Below are 14,766 nucleotides of genomic sequence, written 5' to 3' on the forward strand. Positions count from 1 at the left end.
GCTACACTGTCTGACTCAGATGCACCAGCAAAGAATAGAAAGCTATAGATAACAACAAATGCTGCTCTCTTTATTTAGGCCCAAGTTTATGTTTTCACATTCTGCTCTTTGGGGTTAGCGGTTAAAAATGTTTAGGTCTTAAAAACAGAAGAGGAAGTTGCTCAGGCACGAACAAGAAAGTGTAAGAGGAGGAATTTGTTTTAGATTTTTCTGGCACAAAGAAGTATTCTGCAGTGGTGATAAATGTGTACTGTTTACATTCCTCTATCAAAGATGTTATCTGTTATCTTATAAAATAGCAGGTGCTAAGTCTTTTAATGAAAATGTGAAATTAGTGAGAATGTCACACTGGCAAGAGCAGACATACATCAAAAGTTTGGCTTGTTTCCGTAAACAGTTTTTTTCCTCTCAGGAATGAATTGTGAATCCCTCCGTGAGGTTTATCATTTTCCAAGTGATTATTTCTTCTGCCAAATATTTTAGACTTAAAGTTGCACTTTCAATTATTCAAATAACAATGTTTAATGTGAAAGTATGTCATGATGACAAACCCACTGCGACCTGTCACCCATCTTCCAGTTCCCATTAGCTCTACGGAGAACTTTGGTGTATTTTAGCGCATTGCTTTGGTTTTCTCCAACCAGCTGCCTGCTGCATAATGTCAGCAGCAGCAGGCAGCTGTTTTTATTGAAAGCTCTGATAAACCTTTGCACTTCCTGCCCATCACCAAATGGCTAACAGACAAAGTTACCGAATGATGTACATAGTGGAGCATAGATAAAGAGCCAAACATTTCCCTCTGGAGTTGGTGGAGACAAAAACATTGCTAATGCTGCTTTATATCTCCTGGATTTATAAATACTGCTTTCTAAAACATTTTCCACATCAACATTACCATTTATAAAAAATGTCAAAGTGGCCAAATCAAGCAAATAATCAATGCATGCTTAAGTTGGTGTCACAACCATTTGACTGTATAATATTTATTAAGAACAGAGGAAAATAGTTTGAAAGCCACTATACACATTAATATTAGCCAACAATATCCATAGCATTCAGGTCTCCCTGTCATCATATTTCATGTGCAGAATACACATCAGAGTTCAATTGCACCATCGTCCAGTTCAACTCCATAAAGTCTTATTGGCCGAGTCAAAGTGGAAGTGGTCATGCAATTTGTGTTATCTTTAAAGTATTTCAAAGTGCTCACATTAGAAACTATCACACTGCAATGTTTGGGATGCTTAAACACAAACTTTGTTTCACTGCCATCAGTAGAAAGGTGGTGGATTTCAGAGAAGGAAGCCCTGTGCTGCCGTGCACTTGAAGGTATTCCAGTCTCTTGAACCTCGCTGCTCTCTCTAGAAGTCATCTTCATAGTCAATGTTTCCGAGGCCGTTTTCAGGGATAGCATAAACAGATTTACTCTTTTTCTTCCTGCTTTCTGCTCTCGTCTGCGCAGGGTTCTGACTCCCAGAAAAGGACAGGTAGGCGGCGATGCTGTTTCTGACTCCGTAGCTCACCATGTTGTCATTGCAGCTGTCTGTGCTGACCAGCTGTCTGCTGTTAAGGGAGAAGATGAACTAATTAATGACAACATAGCATCTTGATGTTTACATTTTCTTGTTCACTTGTGAAAAAAATATGAATATAATGTACATCGTCTCATGGATTTCGCAATCCATCCATCACAGATCTGCTTGAATATCTGTATTCAATAAGGACTAGTTAATTCATTAATTAGCCAAGTGAAAGAAAATGAATTTTGATCTTCGCTTAATTGTTTCAGAAATCTTTTAGGAGAAAAATGCCAAACATATCAATTTCCAGTTTGGATTTACTGCTTTTCTTTTTCTTATATGATAAAAAATGACAAAACAAAAAAACAAGCAATTTTAAAAAGTCATGTTGGACTGAAATTGTAATGGTAATTTTTCACACTTATCCTTCATGTAATACGCAAAACATAATATCTGATCTTTGCTATTTGGACTGACAGTACAAGACCAGTAATCAGATGACACCTAATAACCATCTACATAAAACTGTCATGCTGACAGATTAAAGCTGGTACACATCGTCCCAGAGCCTCTAATGTACCTGTCTATTTTCTTCCAGTCAAAGTTCCGTCGCATGACTACAGGTGGAGCTCCAGGAGATGCGTCTGATGGAGGGGTCATTCCTGACAGACAGGGGGAGGTTAACGCACAGCACAGGCCATCTGCAAAGTCTGAAAAAGGCGAGGATAGAGGAAGTAAAATACTGCCCACAAGCGCACAAACAAACACAACACATTTTGCATAATTTGCTACTTTCACACTCTACTGCTCAGGCAGAAACACTAACCAAACTTCATACATATTGGCCAAGAATACGTTCACTATTACAACATTGTTCGCTAAGTATGCACCAGTAGTCATTATAGAGCATTCATATTTATATCTCATTTCCTGTTTTGTTAACAAAAATCTCCTGTCAGAGCAGGAAATACAGCGAAAGTCGCTGATAAGAAAGAGTTCTATATTAAGAACATGATAAATTATTGTCGGTGCTTAAGTGCGTGTGATTGACTCTTTGTGTGTGTGTGTGTATGGCTCTACATGTCGTGATGCTTGTTTCCTTTTGGACACTGTGTTTTGTTTTTTATCTATGTGTTCTTGCATCCACCCACCACAGTAGTGGTTGATCATATCTTCAAGGCACTGGAAAGTGAGTCGAGGGGAGATGTAGTACCAGCTGTTGTCCAGTCTGAGGATACGATAATGCTTTACGATCCTGTGCTTCACCGAGAGCGAATACAGACCTGAGGGTATGACACAGAAATATTTCAATCATGACACCAAGCTACTCCGTTTTAGAAAACAAACACACAATGGTATCAGGTCAATGCAATTCAGCCAGAACCCCCAAAAAACGTCAATAACTATTTACTGACTCGTATTGAAAGTGTTGTGAAAAAGTAAAAGCAGAAGTAACGTGAATGCCGATCCTTTACCGCCGAGCGCATCTCCCTCCACTGTGGATCTTTGCATTATGAGAGCAGAAAAGATTCAGATCATGATATGACCGCGCTTTCTTGCAGCGTTAGATGAGAAGATTGATACTATTCTTGACTATTTTGAACTAACCCTCAGCAATAAAGTGAATAATCATACTTCGAAAAAATTACAATTCTTTCAGCTCGTCCTTTGTTATTGTTGGGTTTTTTTAGGCTGTTTCTGAGACGGAAATTATGCAGCAAATGGTGATGACGTGCATCAAAGATCCCCTGCCAGAAATTAGATGCTTGGGCCTTGAACAATGTGGTTACCCCGGGTCTGAAACTCTGTTAATTTTAGCCAATGAGATAATATCTCAACTGTTTTATATTACGTCAAATTCCCCAAGAATCCTCAACTCAATGTGTGTGTTCGGGTGGAAATATCAGTGAACACCATTTTCTTGACTCGTGATTTCGACAAGACAAGAACTCATCTTGGTTGTGAACTCTGCGGTACTCACCTCTCTCTCTGGCGCTCTCCCTCACCAGGAAGGAGCCCACTCTGTTCCCCGGTAGACAGAGCAGCTCTTCGGCCTTCTGCCTCTCGACCCCCTCAAACAGCCAGCTATGAGTTGAAGATCACATCACACACACACGTTTTATACCGTAGCAGTAAAATCTCATTGTTATCAATGACAACACCTACACACATGACAATCAGTTACTAACATCTCCCCCTTCCTAAGATCTTAGATAGTGTAGTGGAAAAAGATATTTCAAATCTTTCTAGGCAGATCAACTAGGCTGATTTCAGAGGACAGTGTCAGTATATTTCTACTTACCCATGGTATACTTTTGCCACATGGCTGTTGGGTATGTAGTTCTCCTTTTGTGTTTGGACAGAGCGTACTCTCCACCAGTAAGCCTCCCTGACCACGAAGAAGATAAGAGGAATCAACAACTGACCTTTTCGTGTGAACACTTCTCTATACTGTAAACTCAGAGCTTCAAGTTACAAATTAGACTTTATTTCCTCAAAGTTGTTTGAGATCTTCCGTTTACCAAATGTGCATCCGGTTGAAAAAACACAGATTATTTTTTTAATCAAGAATGCAAAAAACATGGTCGTACTGAGCGAGGAGTCTGAGCTTCTCCCCCATCCTGTAGATGGGCTCGCTGATTTCAGGCGACGGGTAGTCCTGAAGCACCACCACCATGTCATCGTCCGAACCTGCCAAGCCCAATGATTATAGTGTTTACAAACACAGCCACATGCTGATGCACAGACGTCATGATTTGGAAAAGTCCAAAGATGTCTAAGACCAAACCTCTGAAATGATTGCCAATTATTTGTTCTTTTTTTTATGTAGATGGAGACCTTGACATCTCACCACTGCTCTCAAAATTGCTGAGAGCAGTGGTGAAAGATTTCACTCCGCACTATGCAAAATACTATTATGTTATTTAAAAAATCTAAGAGATCTTACCTTTTAAAGAGCTGTCTGTGTTGACTTTGACCGTGGAACTCCCGCCTCGCAAGATATTCCCCATCCTCCAGACGGACCAGACTCCAGCCTGAAGTCAGGGCAGAGAGACAGGTATACTGTGAATGTACCAACCAATTTCCACTCATCTACCAAACGTTGTTTTTTAAACCACTAAACGTCTCTTTGCTGCTGCACCGCCAGGTTTTTAACTTCCTATAAGCTGACCATTTAACGATCTCAACTGACACACTCGTTGCAGAATGGGGAAGCCGAGACTACATCAGATAACAATCAATTTTCCATTGCGACATCTCTGTGTACTGACAGCTCCCAGCTATTAATAATCCTGAATTAATATATTGTGAAATACTGTTCCTAAGTTGCAAAGCGCAATTCATATTACGCATTTCAACAGATCCTGCCGCAGTGATGATACACTTAAGTAACATCACACAGCGTTCAGTTGGCCGGTATGGAGAAATAACTGTCCCGTCAATGCAGAAACTATGAGCTTATGCGTGGCAGAAGCAGTTGATGATGTGATGAAAGGTAGACACCTACCTGTGGAACCTATAGCTGGCCTGCTGTGATGGCATCAAGTGTGGTAAGAGAGGTGATAGTCCAAACGAGGCATGGTGGGAGCCGTGGAGCCCAGGACTAGAGAAGTACCATGTTCTTAAGAGTTAACAGCAATGACCTGTCACGGAGTGTGGCGACAGCGCTGCATCTGACTGCAAACTCACTTCCTGTATTGAAATGAGGAAGAGGGCCAGCAAAAGTGTTGTTGAAACACACACAACAGATCATGGCACACATAACAGCCCTCTAATGGTGTTTGGAGTAACTGAAAGCCATACTGTAGGCTATATGTAAAAATGTTTGGTAATGTCTAGAGATCAACCCAAAACTATTGTATTAATGCCCAATAAGCTGTTGTTTAGAGATAATTTCTGCTGTTATGGGAAGCACAGAGATATTTGAAAATATATTAGAGATGAAATGATTAGTCAGTTGATTATTGATTCATAATTTGAGTTATTTATACCATACCAAGCATGACCCAGCTTCTCTGATGTACAGATGTAAGGCCTTTCATTGTTGTATGTGATAGTGAATTGAATTTCGTTGGGTTTCGGACTCTTACCTTGGGTTCATTATCTTCTGACATTCTATGGATCAGTTAAAGTAAAACTCCAAACTCTTTTTAAATACACAAATATTGTTTTTCTTGCTAGAGTAAGATGAGAAGATTGATACTACCTTTATGTTTTAAATATTAAGCTACAGCCAGCAGATGGTTAGCTTATCTTAGAAGTAAAACTCTCCACAGCGAGCTCTTTCCAACACTAACAAAATCTACCTCAGCGCCTCTAAAAATGTTCTAATTAACACAACACATATCGGGCTTTGGTTTTAGGATGGGTTAAGACTATATCTTGGCTGGGACTAGTTGTTGGGTAACCAGCAGAGACCACAGGAAGTTACTGGTTCCTGGAAGATAGTGACTTCTTACTGGGACTTACAACTTGAAGTTACTGTTTTCCCTTGTCTCCAGGCCTTGTGCTATGCTAAGCTAACTGGCCTCTGGCTTTATATTCACCGTACAAACATAAGAGTGTCATCAGTCTGCTCATTTAATTCCCAAAATGGAGAACTATTCCTATGCTCAATTAATCAAAACAATAATTAGCAGATACATATGAAAAAAGAAATAAGTGTTATTTGCTGCCCCAACGTGAATTAAAAGAACATTTTGACCATATTGTCAGTGAACTAGGTTGAGATGTGCAAAAGGTAACAGTATTCAGAGACCTCTCCTTCACAGCTGTAATAGTATGTGCTTAAGTTTTTAAACTATTTGTGTCATCAGTGGAACAAAACTGAATTCCTCTTTCTTAAAGTCCACCGGAAACAAAGAAATAATTATATTTATTGGAACTGTCGGGACATGTTTAACACAAGTTATTTTTGGTCTGTGAACTATAGCCTTTTTGGCCCAGAGGAAGTCAGCTTTTATCAGCTTTCATGCTCAGACACCCAGACATTTTATGTGACATGCTGCCACTGTGGTTATCTAAATGTGTCAGGGATAGCATAGTGGTAATTTGCTGGTCTGAAAAAGTATGTGATAAACTCTTCTTAGTGATAGCTACGTATACACTGGAAAACAATAGTGATTGAGACAGAAACTGGTGAATTTCTCACATTTCTATCTACAGAGGTGAAACTGGAAATGTGTTGGTCTTATTTCAGCTGTTGTGTTTGGCGTCTGAAAGTATCGCAGAATAATAAAGTTGAAGTTCTAACTAGGGAACCCAAACCCCCTTCAGTTTCAGATGTATGACCTTCTGAGACCGTTCATCATACTCTGTATGACATGTATATCTTTAAACGATCATGTTCTGTGTGTCAGGAATCTATGGTATTTTGCATGATGTATTATAACCGTGGGTGTTTGACACACTGCTGCTGATTTCACAAAAAAAATGTTCAGTGGGGATTTTCTTTGGTGCTACACATGTCTCAGGTTAAAAAAAGTTGTATCCAGACTTTCCTTTCCACCTTCACTCGTGACGAATGACAAACCCATTCACTCCCTGTCTCACTCCTGCTTGCCCTGTGATTCATTATCCTTCATTCACATCTATTTCGCTTTTTTTCCCTCTTCAGCACACATATATTTCTTATCTCAGCTCCACAAATGTGCTTTTTTTGTATTTGAATCACAGTATTCTACCTCAGATCCCTTGTTACATAAGAATGTTCCTCTGTGACACACTCAACTATTCTTAGGAAAACTTAGCTCATATATTTTCCATATTAAAACCTGGATCAGTCTGTTCCAGACCATTGGGCCTGTATCTGCTGCACCTTTCCTTTCTGTATGCAAGACAACAAAAACTGAGACAGAGCAAGCGATCAGTCTCATTATTAAAGCAAACTCATCTTTGGGGATTTAAAAGTAGATTAATAGGACTATCATACAAACCCTTTTCATATTGGCGTCACTGTGGAGATTTTAAAGTCGTATTAGTTGTGGTGAAGACACTGAGCTATCAGTTCCTTTTGTTGGCTTCCTGCTGTGTGTTTGTGCGTGTGAGAGAGAGTCAGTTCTGAGAGATACATATTCCTCAGAGGAAGAACACAGGAGTTGTACGTCGAATCATCTCTAAACTGAACTGCAACACCTTTTCATTATAGGCTGTACCAAAGACTGTTTCTGCCAGTTGTAGAAAGAAAGCAGCTGCTGTAGCTTGCTGGGTGGTGGCTGGTGTCAGATGCCAGGGCTCTTGACTGTTGTGGCTGGAAGGGAGGAAGGAAGTCTTCCTCGTCGATGAAAATAAATACAAGGTCAATGTGTAGCTTGTGTGTGGTGACGGTGTGAAGAGCTCACAGACAAGAATTTGCCACATTTCCTGTGGCCAGTTCTATTCATTTTTAGAACGTTTTTAAAGTAGATTTGTATTTATTGGTGGACATGTGAGAGGGAAATGTCTCCATCTTCTTTTGTGATCTTTTGGGAACTGTTGGTTCAGCCACGTTACAAAACAAATGAAAAACAAAACATACCGTCTCACTCCACTTTTTCTTTTGTTTACTGTATATTTCATTTGTAAGTGGTTTATTACCATATATCTAAATGACAGCGGTAGGAGAAGTCAGTGTATTATGTATTCAGATCCTGTACTTTAGTGAAAGGGCAAGTACAGAAGTACAGTACATGAGTAAACGTATCAAGTTACATTTCATGGTTAAATGAAAAACAAATATAACGTGCAATAGACACTGAGTAGGAAAAAGATTAATAGGTTTTTAAATATGCAGTATTCAGGCATAGAAAGCTATTACTTCACTCTGGATCATTTTCCCTCCTTGACTACACAGCTTTTTATTTTCAGTTTTTCTATTCAGGTCCTGGCTCATGTCACTGACTGAGCCAGGGCCATGTGTTTCTTTAAATGAGTCACTAGCAGACATAACACAGGTGAAACTAAACCAGTGAGGTTGTTCACTCTGACCTCCAGCTCAATGGACTCTTTGTTACACAGGGAAGAGAAACGTATTACCCAATTAGTTAAGGTAATTGATCAAGACTCCCTCCCGTTTAAATGACCTGTATTAATAACGCTTGTTTATGATTGGATTAGACAGGTGTTTATGTGGCAAATGGCAGGAATAACGTCTTATAGGCTATTCAGCTAACAAACAGGAAGAGATTAAATCATAAATTGGCATTAAGCTGCCACGCACCATCACCATTACAGATAAAACCATGAATTCAAATATCATCTTTTTTATAGATCCGCGTCTTCTTGAGTGAATACAAAAATACATTTGTGACAAATGTTTTTGTGAATGAAATGTTCATAAAAACAGTGCCGCAGGTGTTTGCAGATGTTACGCTGGCAGTAAAGCTGTCAGAGACTTTCCTCACGTGTATAATTGTGAAAGAGGTCTGCATGATTGATGTCCCAGTGCCCGTTTATAAAACATGTTGGGAGAAGTCTAATCTCCAACTCTGAAGATGATGATTTGAAAGCACTTTTTCGGGGCAATACAGTCTTTCTCTACCTCATGTAAAGACAGATGCTCTCCGCCTGTGGCTAACGTTGGCCACCGTTGCCATTGGCTGTTGTGTGGGAGACTGGATGTGTTTGAACGTTTCAAGGAAAAGTGACTTCCACGCCCTCTGTCTAAAATTACAAAATTACTGACTGTAAGGAATTCCCCTTATAATTGTTCTAGAAGTCTAAATCAAGATGGGTTCATCTGCCTTTAAGGCTCTTTGGCAGGGAGTGGAAGCAAGAGAGGTGAGTGTTGTTATAATGAATCTTTCCACAGTTCCTCTTTTCCTAAAAAACAATACACATTCCGCATGCTCGGACACCGATAGTTAGTCCTGATGCAGTTGTTGTGTTCTCTCACTGTAATGAGTAGTATCTAAATACAGTAGCACGACTGACCCCACTGGACTCCAAACCACAGGATTGAAAGGAACGGGGCGTGTGTTGCTATATGTGAGCGTGTATGTATCTGCTGCTTTTTTAGCCACAGACTTAGAAGCAAAATTATATACATATAGAACCCCAAATCCTCCAACAGTTAGCCTGTAATCATTAATGTAATGTGGTCATTCAGGCATCTGGATCATCTTATCCACCAAAACCCATCTGCACAAGTATCCGCCCTCCTTGCGTCTCACACCCATTAATGCATTCCTCTCAGCTTTCAAAAATATTTCTCGAGAATAATCCTCAGATGAATTTTGTCAGCAGTGTTATTCCTGTTTGCTTATTTAGAGGTTTAAAATAACTATAATAACATAGCATTTTAGCCACGGGCACACTTCAGCAGAATCATTTTGGTGATTGTAATTGTAACATAATTGGATGAAATTGCATTAAGAAATCAGAGCCTGCACTTGCAAACCACATCATTATAGCAGAGTCTGTGAGGGGAGAGAGCACAGGGCTGTGAAGTTGTCCTCTGTTTGGTCTTTTCTGGCTGGAAAGCAAAATGGAAGTTCTTCAATCAACAACAACAACTTTTAGACCTGAAAACCTTTCCAGACCTGAAACATTCATTCCAGTCTGCTGCAATAATGAGACCTGACTTAATGGTTTTTTACTGCTGTGTATTGGAAAATATTACTCAGAAGAATTACATCACTGACATTACTGTGAACCACGACCACCATTAATAAAATCCAGGACTGGGCCATGTGGTGGCACTTACAGTGGAGGTACTTAGGAGAACTGTGGCTGGACTATCATCGCAAAATAACATGTGATGCCACTATTCCTTCTCATTCATATACTGGTCTGAAATCAAACAATCAAACACATTTTTTGTTAGTATTTATGGTCAGCCTTTTTTCAGCAATAGCCATTTAATGCATTTACAGTCTGTAATTAACTCACTATATAGTAGTTTTCATTGTTTGTGGCGGAGATCGTCATTGCTACTCTGGATTTTAAATTGGCTTTACATGCATGAGGGATTCACCGGAAGCGATGCAGCATGTAATCTAGTGTTACTGTTTTTAGGTGTTTACACTCTAACAAAGCCATATCAGAGTTTTGCGAACCCAACATTTGCTGCTTCACATTATAAAGCACTCAACTAGCAAAACAGGTGTGGCTTTTATTATGAAGCAGTCACAGAAAACCCAATGTATTTGTCACCGGAGTTAGCGCTAAAGCTAATAACGCTACTAACGCTAATAACGCTAATAGCGCTACTAACTATACAATATGAGTTTGTTTGGCTGCACTGCAAACAGATACACCCCTCTTCTCTTATTTTTTGACACACTTGCTCAAGCAGTGGCAAATTTAAAGAAGAATGGACAATATTGATACAATAGATGCCGAAATAACATGTCAGGGTTACTTTCTCAGAAGAAAGCTCCCCCCAGAGCCACAGGAGACATTATACAACTGTTTTCACTGGCTGAGTAGGACTCCCCGTGACGAGTAAACTGACTTTGATGTGTAAAATCTCTGGAGAGCCCCTTCAATTCTCAAAGTCAGTAAGGTTATTCCAGGACAGATTTGACATTGTGCATCCATTAGTGGAGGAGGAGCAGACTTGTACTAATTGTGCCATTAAACTAACAAGTCTCTCTGCAGTGAAATCCCCAAAGGTGTGCTCTGCAAAGAGGGAAAGTGTTCCTAATGTCAGAGCATCCTTCAAGCTCTATTATCAGGGATTTCATGTGGGCCACCTGTGTCTTCTGGAAGCCCCGCCCTCCACCTCCACAAGCACGCTTAAACGCACACACATCAAGGATAATGCCAGCCTTCACATACAGGGCAGGGTAACTATCGGTTACCTTGCCAGCCAGCACGGCAAAGCCCATAATGAGAGTCTGCGTTGGTGGACGCAGTCGATCTCTCGTCAGCGATCCAGATGGGAGTTTACACCGTTTATCGCTGCGTCATCATGTATTACCCAGTCATTATATGCCAGCAAGCTATTTTCATGATGCATGTTTTCACTGTGCACCTGTGAAAGTGCATTCCCCCCCCCCCCCCCCCCCCCCCCCTACAAACATATAGGCACACAGCTGTTTTTAAGATCCCCAAAAAGCTCCAGAGCCAGATCTTAAAAAATACTTTAATGCTGTTGTCGGCTTTGGTGTAAGCATGTGTCTTCTCTCTGGAAACATGTAACGTTGATGAGTGACATTACGTGTAACTGGTGGAACGTAATAATTCACAGTCCTGAGCAGATAATGTCATGTAGAGTCAAGTTAGCTGATTTAACAAGTTATATAATAAAAGTTATCTTATCAGTTAGTTTACTTAAAGAAAAGATTTTACATCAAATGATATTTTACTCATTGATCTCAGTACAAGTGACGATGTGACACAGAGACACTAAAGTATTTCACCAGCTGGGCCCTGACTAGCTGATGATGATATATCACTTCAGGAAAAGCAAATCCAAGCAACTCTTGCATAATAAAGGAAACATATTTTTCCACTTGCTGGTGTTTGGAATCTTTCAGCTCCTGCTGGCACTGCAGGCAGGTCTTTTGCTTTATTACTTTCTGAGAAACAACCCACAACGGAACCGTGAAATTAATTGCCGGTAGTTCTTAACTGTAACCAGGAATGTCTAAGGTTGCTGGCTAGAATATATAGATCCTGTCATGGATGTCGATTTTCTGTAGAGGGAAGCTCAATGTCACACATATTGGTGTGTTTGATGTGAGACAGAACAGGTTGAAATGCAGACTGTGATCTCGGCCATGCAGCTGGCAACACAGAAAGGTCCAAATGTGATATAAATGTCCTATTTGAAGGCACAACTTAACATAAAGCATATTTCCTGTTTTCTTTACAGTGACACGATCATTTTTGGAATATGAATAGCAAAGTCCCCCTCTTACAAATTATAAGTTGAATTCATGAGCAATAAAACCCGTCCCAAGGGTTTTGCTGCTACAGCCTTACCTGGTCTGGTAGGAACAGTAGCTCATGGCAGCTAATGTTAGCTAATGTTAGCAAACTTTAGATTAGCACCTTCTGCTATCCTGTTATTGTCTCTTGTGACCAAAGTAGCTGTTATTTTGCAAAAGCTTTAACTATCCTTTGAGTTGACCTTGTAGTTGGTGTCTGATTATCAGTTATCCTTCACAACGTAGATACGATTTTTTAATACAGCTGTAATGAAAACTTATTTGACCAAAATGTGAAATATTTTGTATGGAGGCTCATAATGCAGCTTTAATGTGCAGGAAAAAAACAATTTCAAGTTAAAAAGAGGAGCGGCCTTGTGAAAGTGCAATGATGTTATTCTCTGCATGACCTTTGACTTTCAACTCTGAAGCAAACACTTTAGAAAACTTCAAATGACCAAAAATTGGATAGTTGTACATTTTATCTATTCACCAAAAACTGAAGTTCAACAGATTTTACGGTTTATTATTATTATCATTATTATTATTAGCAGTAGTAGTAGTAGTAGTAGTAGTTTCATTATTATTATTACTTTTAAGATTTAACGAATGATGATGAGAATAATTCCATTTCTGTACTCCTGTGGGGGAGCTTCCCGGTGTTCATTCCTGTAACCACCTCTGAATATGTGTAACGTGATTCCTGTCATTTCCCTCGTTCCTGACATTCCTGTCTGATGTTTTTAACTTTGGAATTCACCTTGTCATCTGTGTTCGGTATCAAGCCTGAACTGACCAGCGCTCAGCTCACTCAACTTCCTTCATCAAAGTCAAGGGTATTTCCCTCGAGTACTTTATTTAGTCTCCAAGGTGATAAATCAAAAACAAATTCAAACTTTGATTCCATGCATTACCTGTCAGCAGCCACATGCCTTGAGGGGAATCCGATCCCAACAATACACTGACTTTGTGTCGAGATATATTTCATGGTCGAGCGCAGACGCCACCAAAGAGACTTCCACTGTGTGCAGGTTGTTTTTCATCCCAGTGAGTAATTTGCCTTCAAAGGTCAGGAGATCAAGACTGAGGCTATCTGGGCTAATTGCTGACAGCTTTACAGTCTTCTTATTTATACATTTCCATAAAGATGGAGCAAGACATAAAAGGACGCCCTGTCATACAGTCTCACTTTCAACTGGTCCCTGCTGATTTGGAGTTGCGATTGCATAAACCAGACCGATTTTTAAAGTGCGTTTTTTGGCTGTAGCGGGTTCTCCAGCGATGTGCTCAACTCTAAATCTCGTTTATGGCTTGGCTTCACTTTAAGAAAATCCGTTCGGCCACAATGGCTCCAAGTTTCCCCTTTACCATTTCAGATGGAGCAGATAAGGCATCCTGGACTCTATATATATATTTTTCTCTTCTACTTTTCCTCGTGCTACTGATGGTGCATGTTATTCTTCCTCCCTTTCAAATGTTGTTATTTCAAACCATCAACTTGATCGTATCAGAATGAAGGTAAATACCTGCAAAAGTGCCAATGATTGATTCCATGAGTGCTGAGGGGATTAGTTGACGAAGAAATAGATCTGGCATTAAAGTCTAAGAATGCCTCAAGTCATTTAGCCCCGTCAGTCATTTGGATATGCACAGGATCCAGAGGGATTGTGGCAAACAGCTGCTGAAAACCCTCAGCAGAGACCTGATCTCTGTGCTGTGTACCCATCTGCTATCTGCTATTATATCAGATAGCACCTTGGGCTTATTCTTGACTGAAAAATGGACGCTTGTCAAAATCACACATCCTGAGGCAAGGCCTTTAGAGATAGCAGGTCAGCCAGGCTAAACACCCTAAGACAAAGCATTCCTACAGTAGGCTGGGCTCATGCAATCAAGAAATACCAGGACCTCAACAAAGCAGCCATTTTTAACCAAGACATATTCGAAAACAGTCATATGATTGTGTTTTTGAAAAAGTCAAAGTCTGCACAAAGGAACTGTGTTTGGTTTGAATTACAGCCAAAGCCATACTGAGCTGAAACGTATACGCCTCACTGGGCTGCTTATTGTTGACCCACACACAGACGCACTAAAAGACAGCTTTGGTTTAAAGTTATGATCTTTAGAGCAGTTGGGATCCCGCAGCATCCTAAGTCCCTCGCTTTGTCCGCACCTCTCGCCTGCCAAAGCGAAACAAAGCAGCACAAAAGCTCGATTGCAGGCACAGTGTGTTAGAGGCTCAACAAGAAGCTCCACTAAATTGTGAGTTGTGAGCCACAACCTTTGCACAAGTGTGTGTTCAAAGCACATTATCTTCATACATACACTGGCACTGGCATCCCTTCTGACATTATCACACACACACACACACACACACACACACGCTGTATTAA

General features: G+C 40.2%; 1 protein-coding gene across 1 annotated transcript; it reads right to left on the bottom strand.

Moving 5' to 3' along the window:
* Positions 1–84: 84 nt before the first annotated feature.
* Positions 85–5,182, bottom strand: sla1a (Src like adaptor 1a). The gene is made up of 8 exons (XM_079176486.1): positions 5,029–5,182; positions 4,468–4,555; positions 4,112–4,211; positions 3,823–3,909; positions 3,502–3,605; positions 2,672–2,803; positions 2,101–2,230; positions 85–1,563 (listed from the first exon to the last, which is right to left on the bottom strand). Exons 2-8 carry the CDS (start codon positions 4,529–4,531, stop codon positions 1,362–1,364), a joined length of 819 nt encoding a protein of 272 aa, XP_079032612.1. The 5' UTR covers positions 4,532–4,555; positions 5,029–5,182; the 3' UTR covers positions 85–1,361.
* Between the last annotated feature and the right edge of the window lie 9,584 nt (positions 5,183–14,766).

This window comes from Pholis gunnellus (assembly GCF_910591455.1).
Source record: "Pholis gunnellus genome assembly, chromosome: 16".
NCBI lineage: Eukaryota > Metazoa > Chordata > Actinopteri > Perciformes > Pholidae > Pholis > Pholis gunnellus.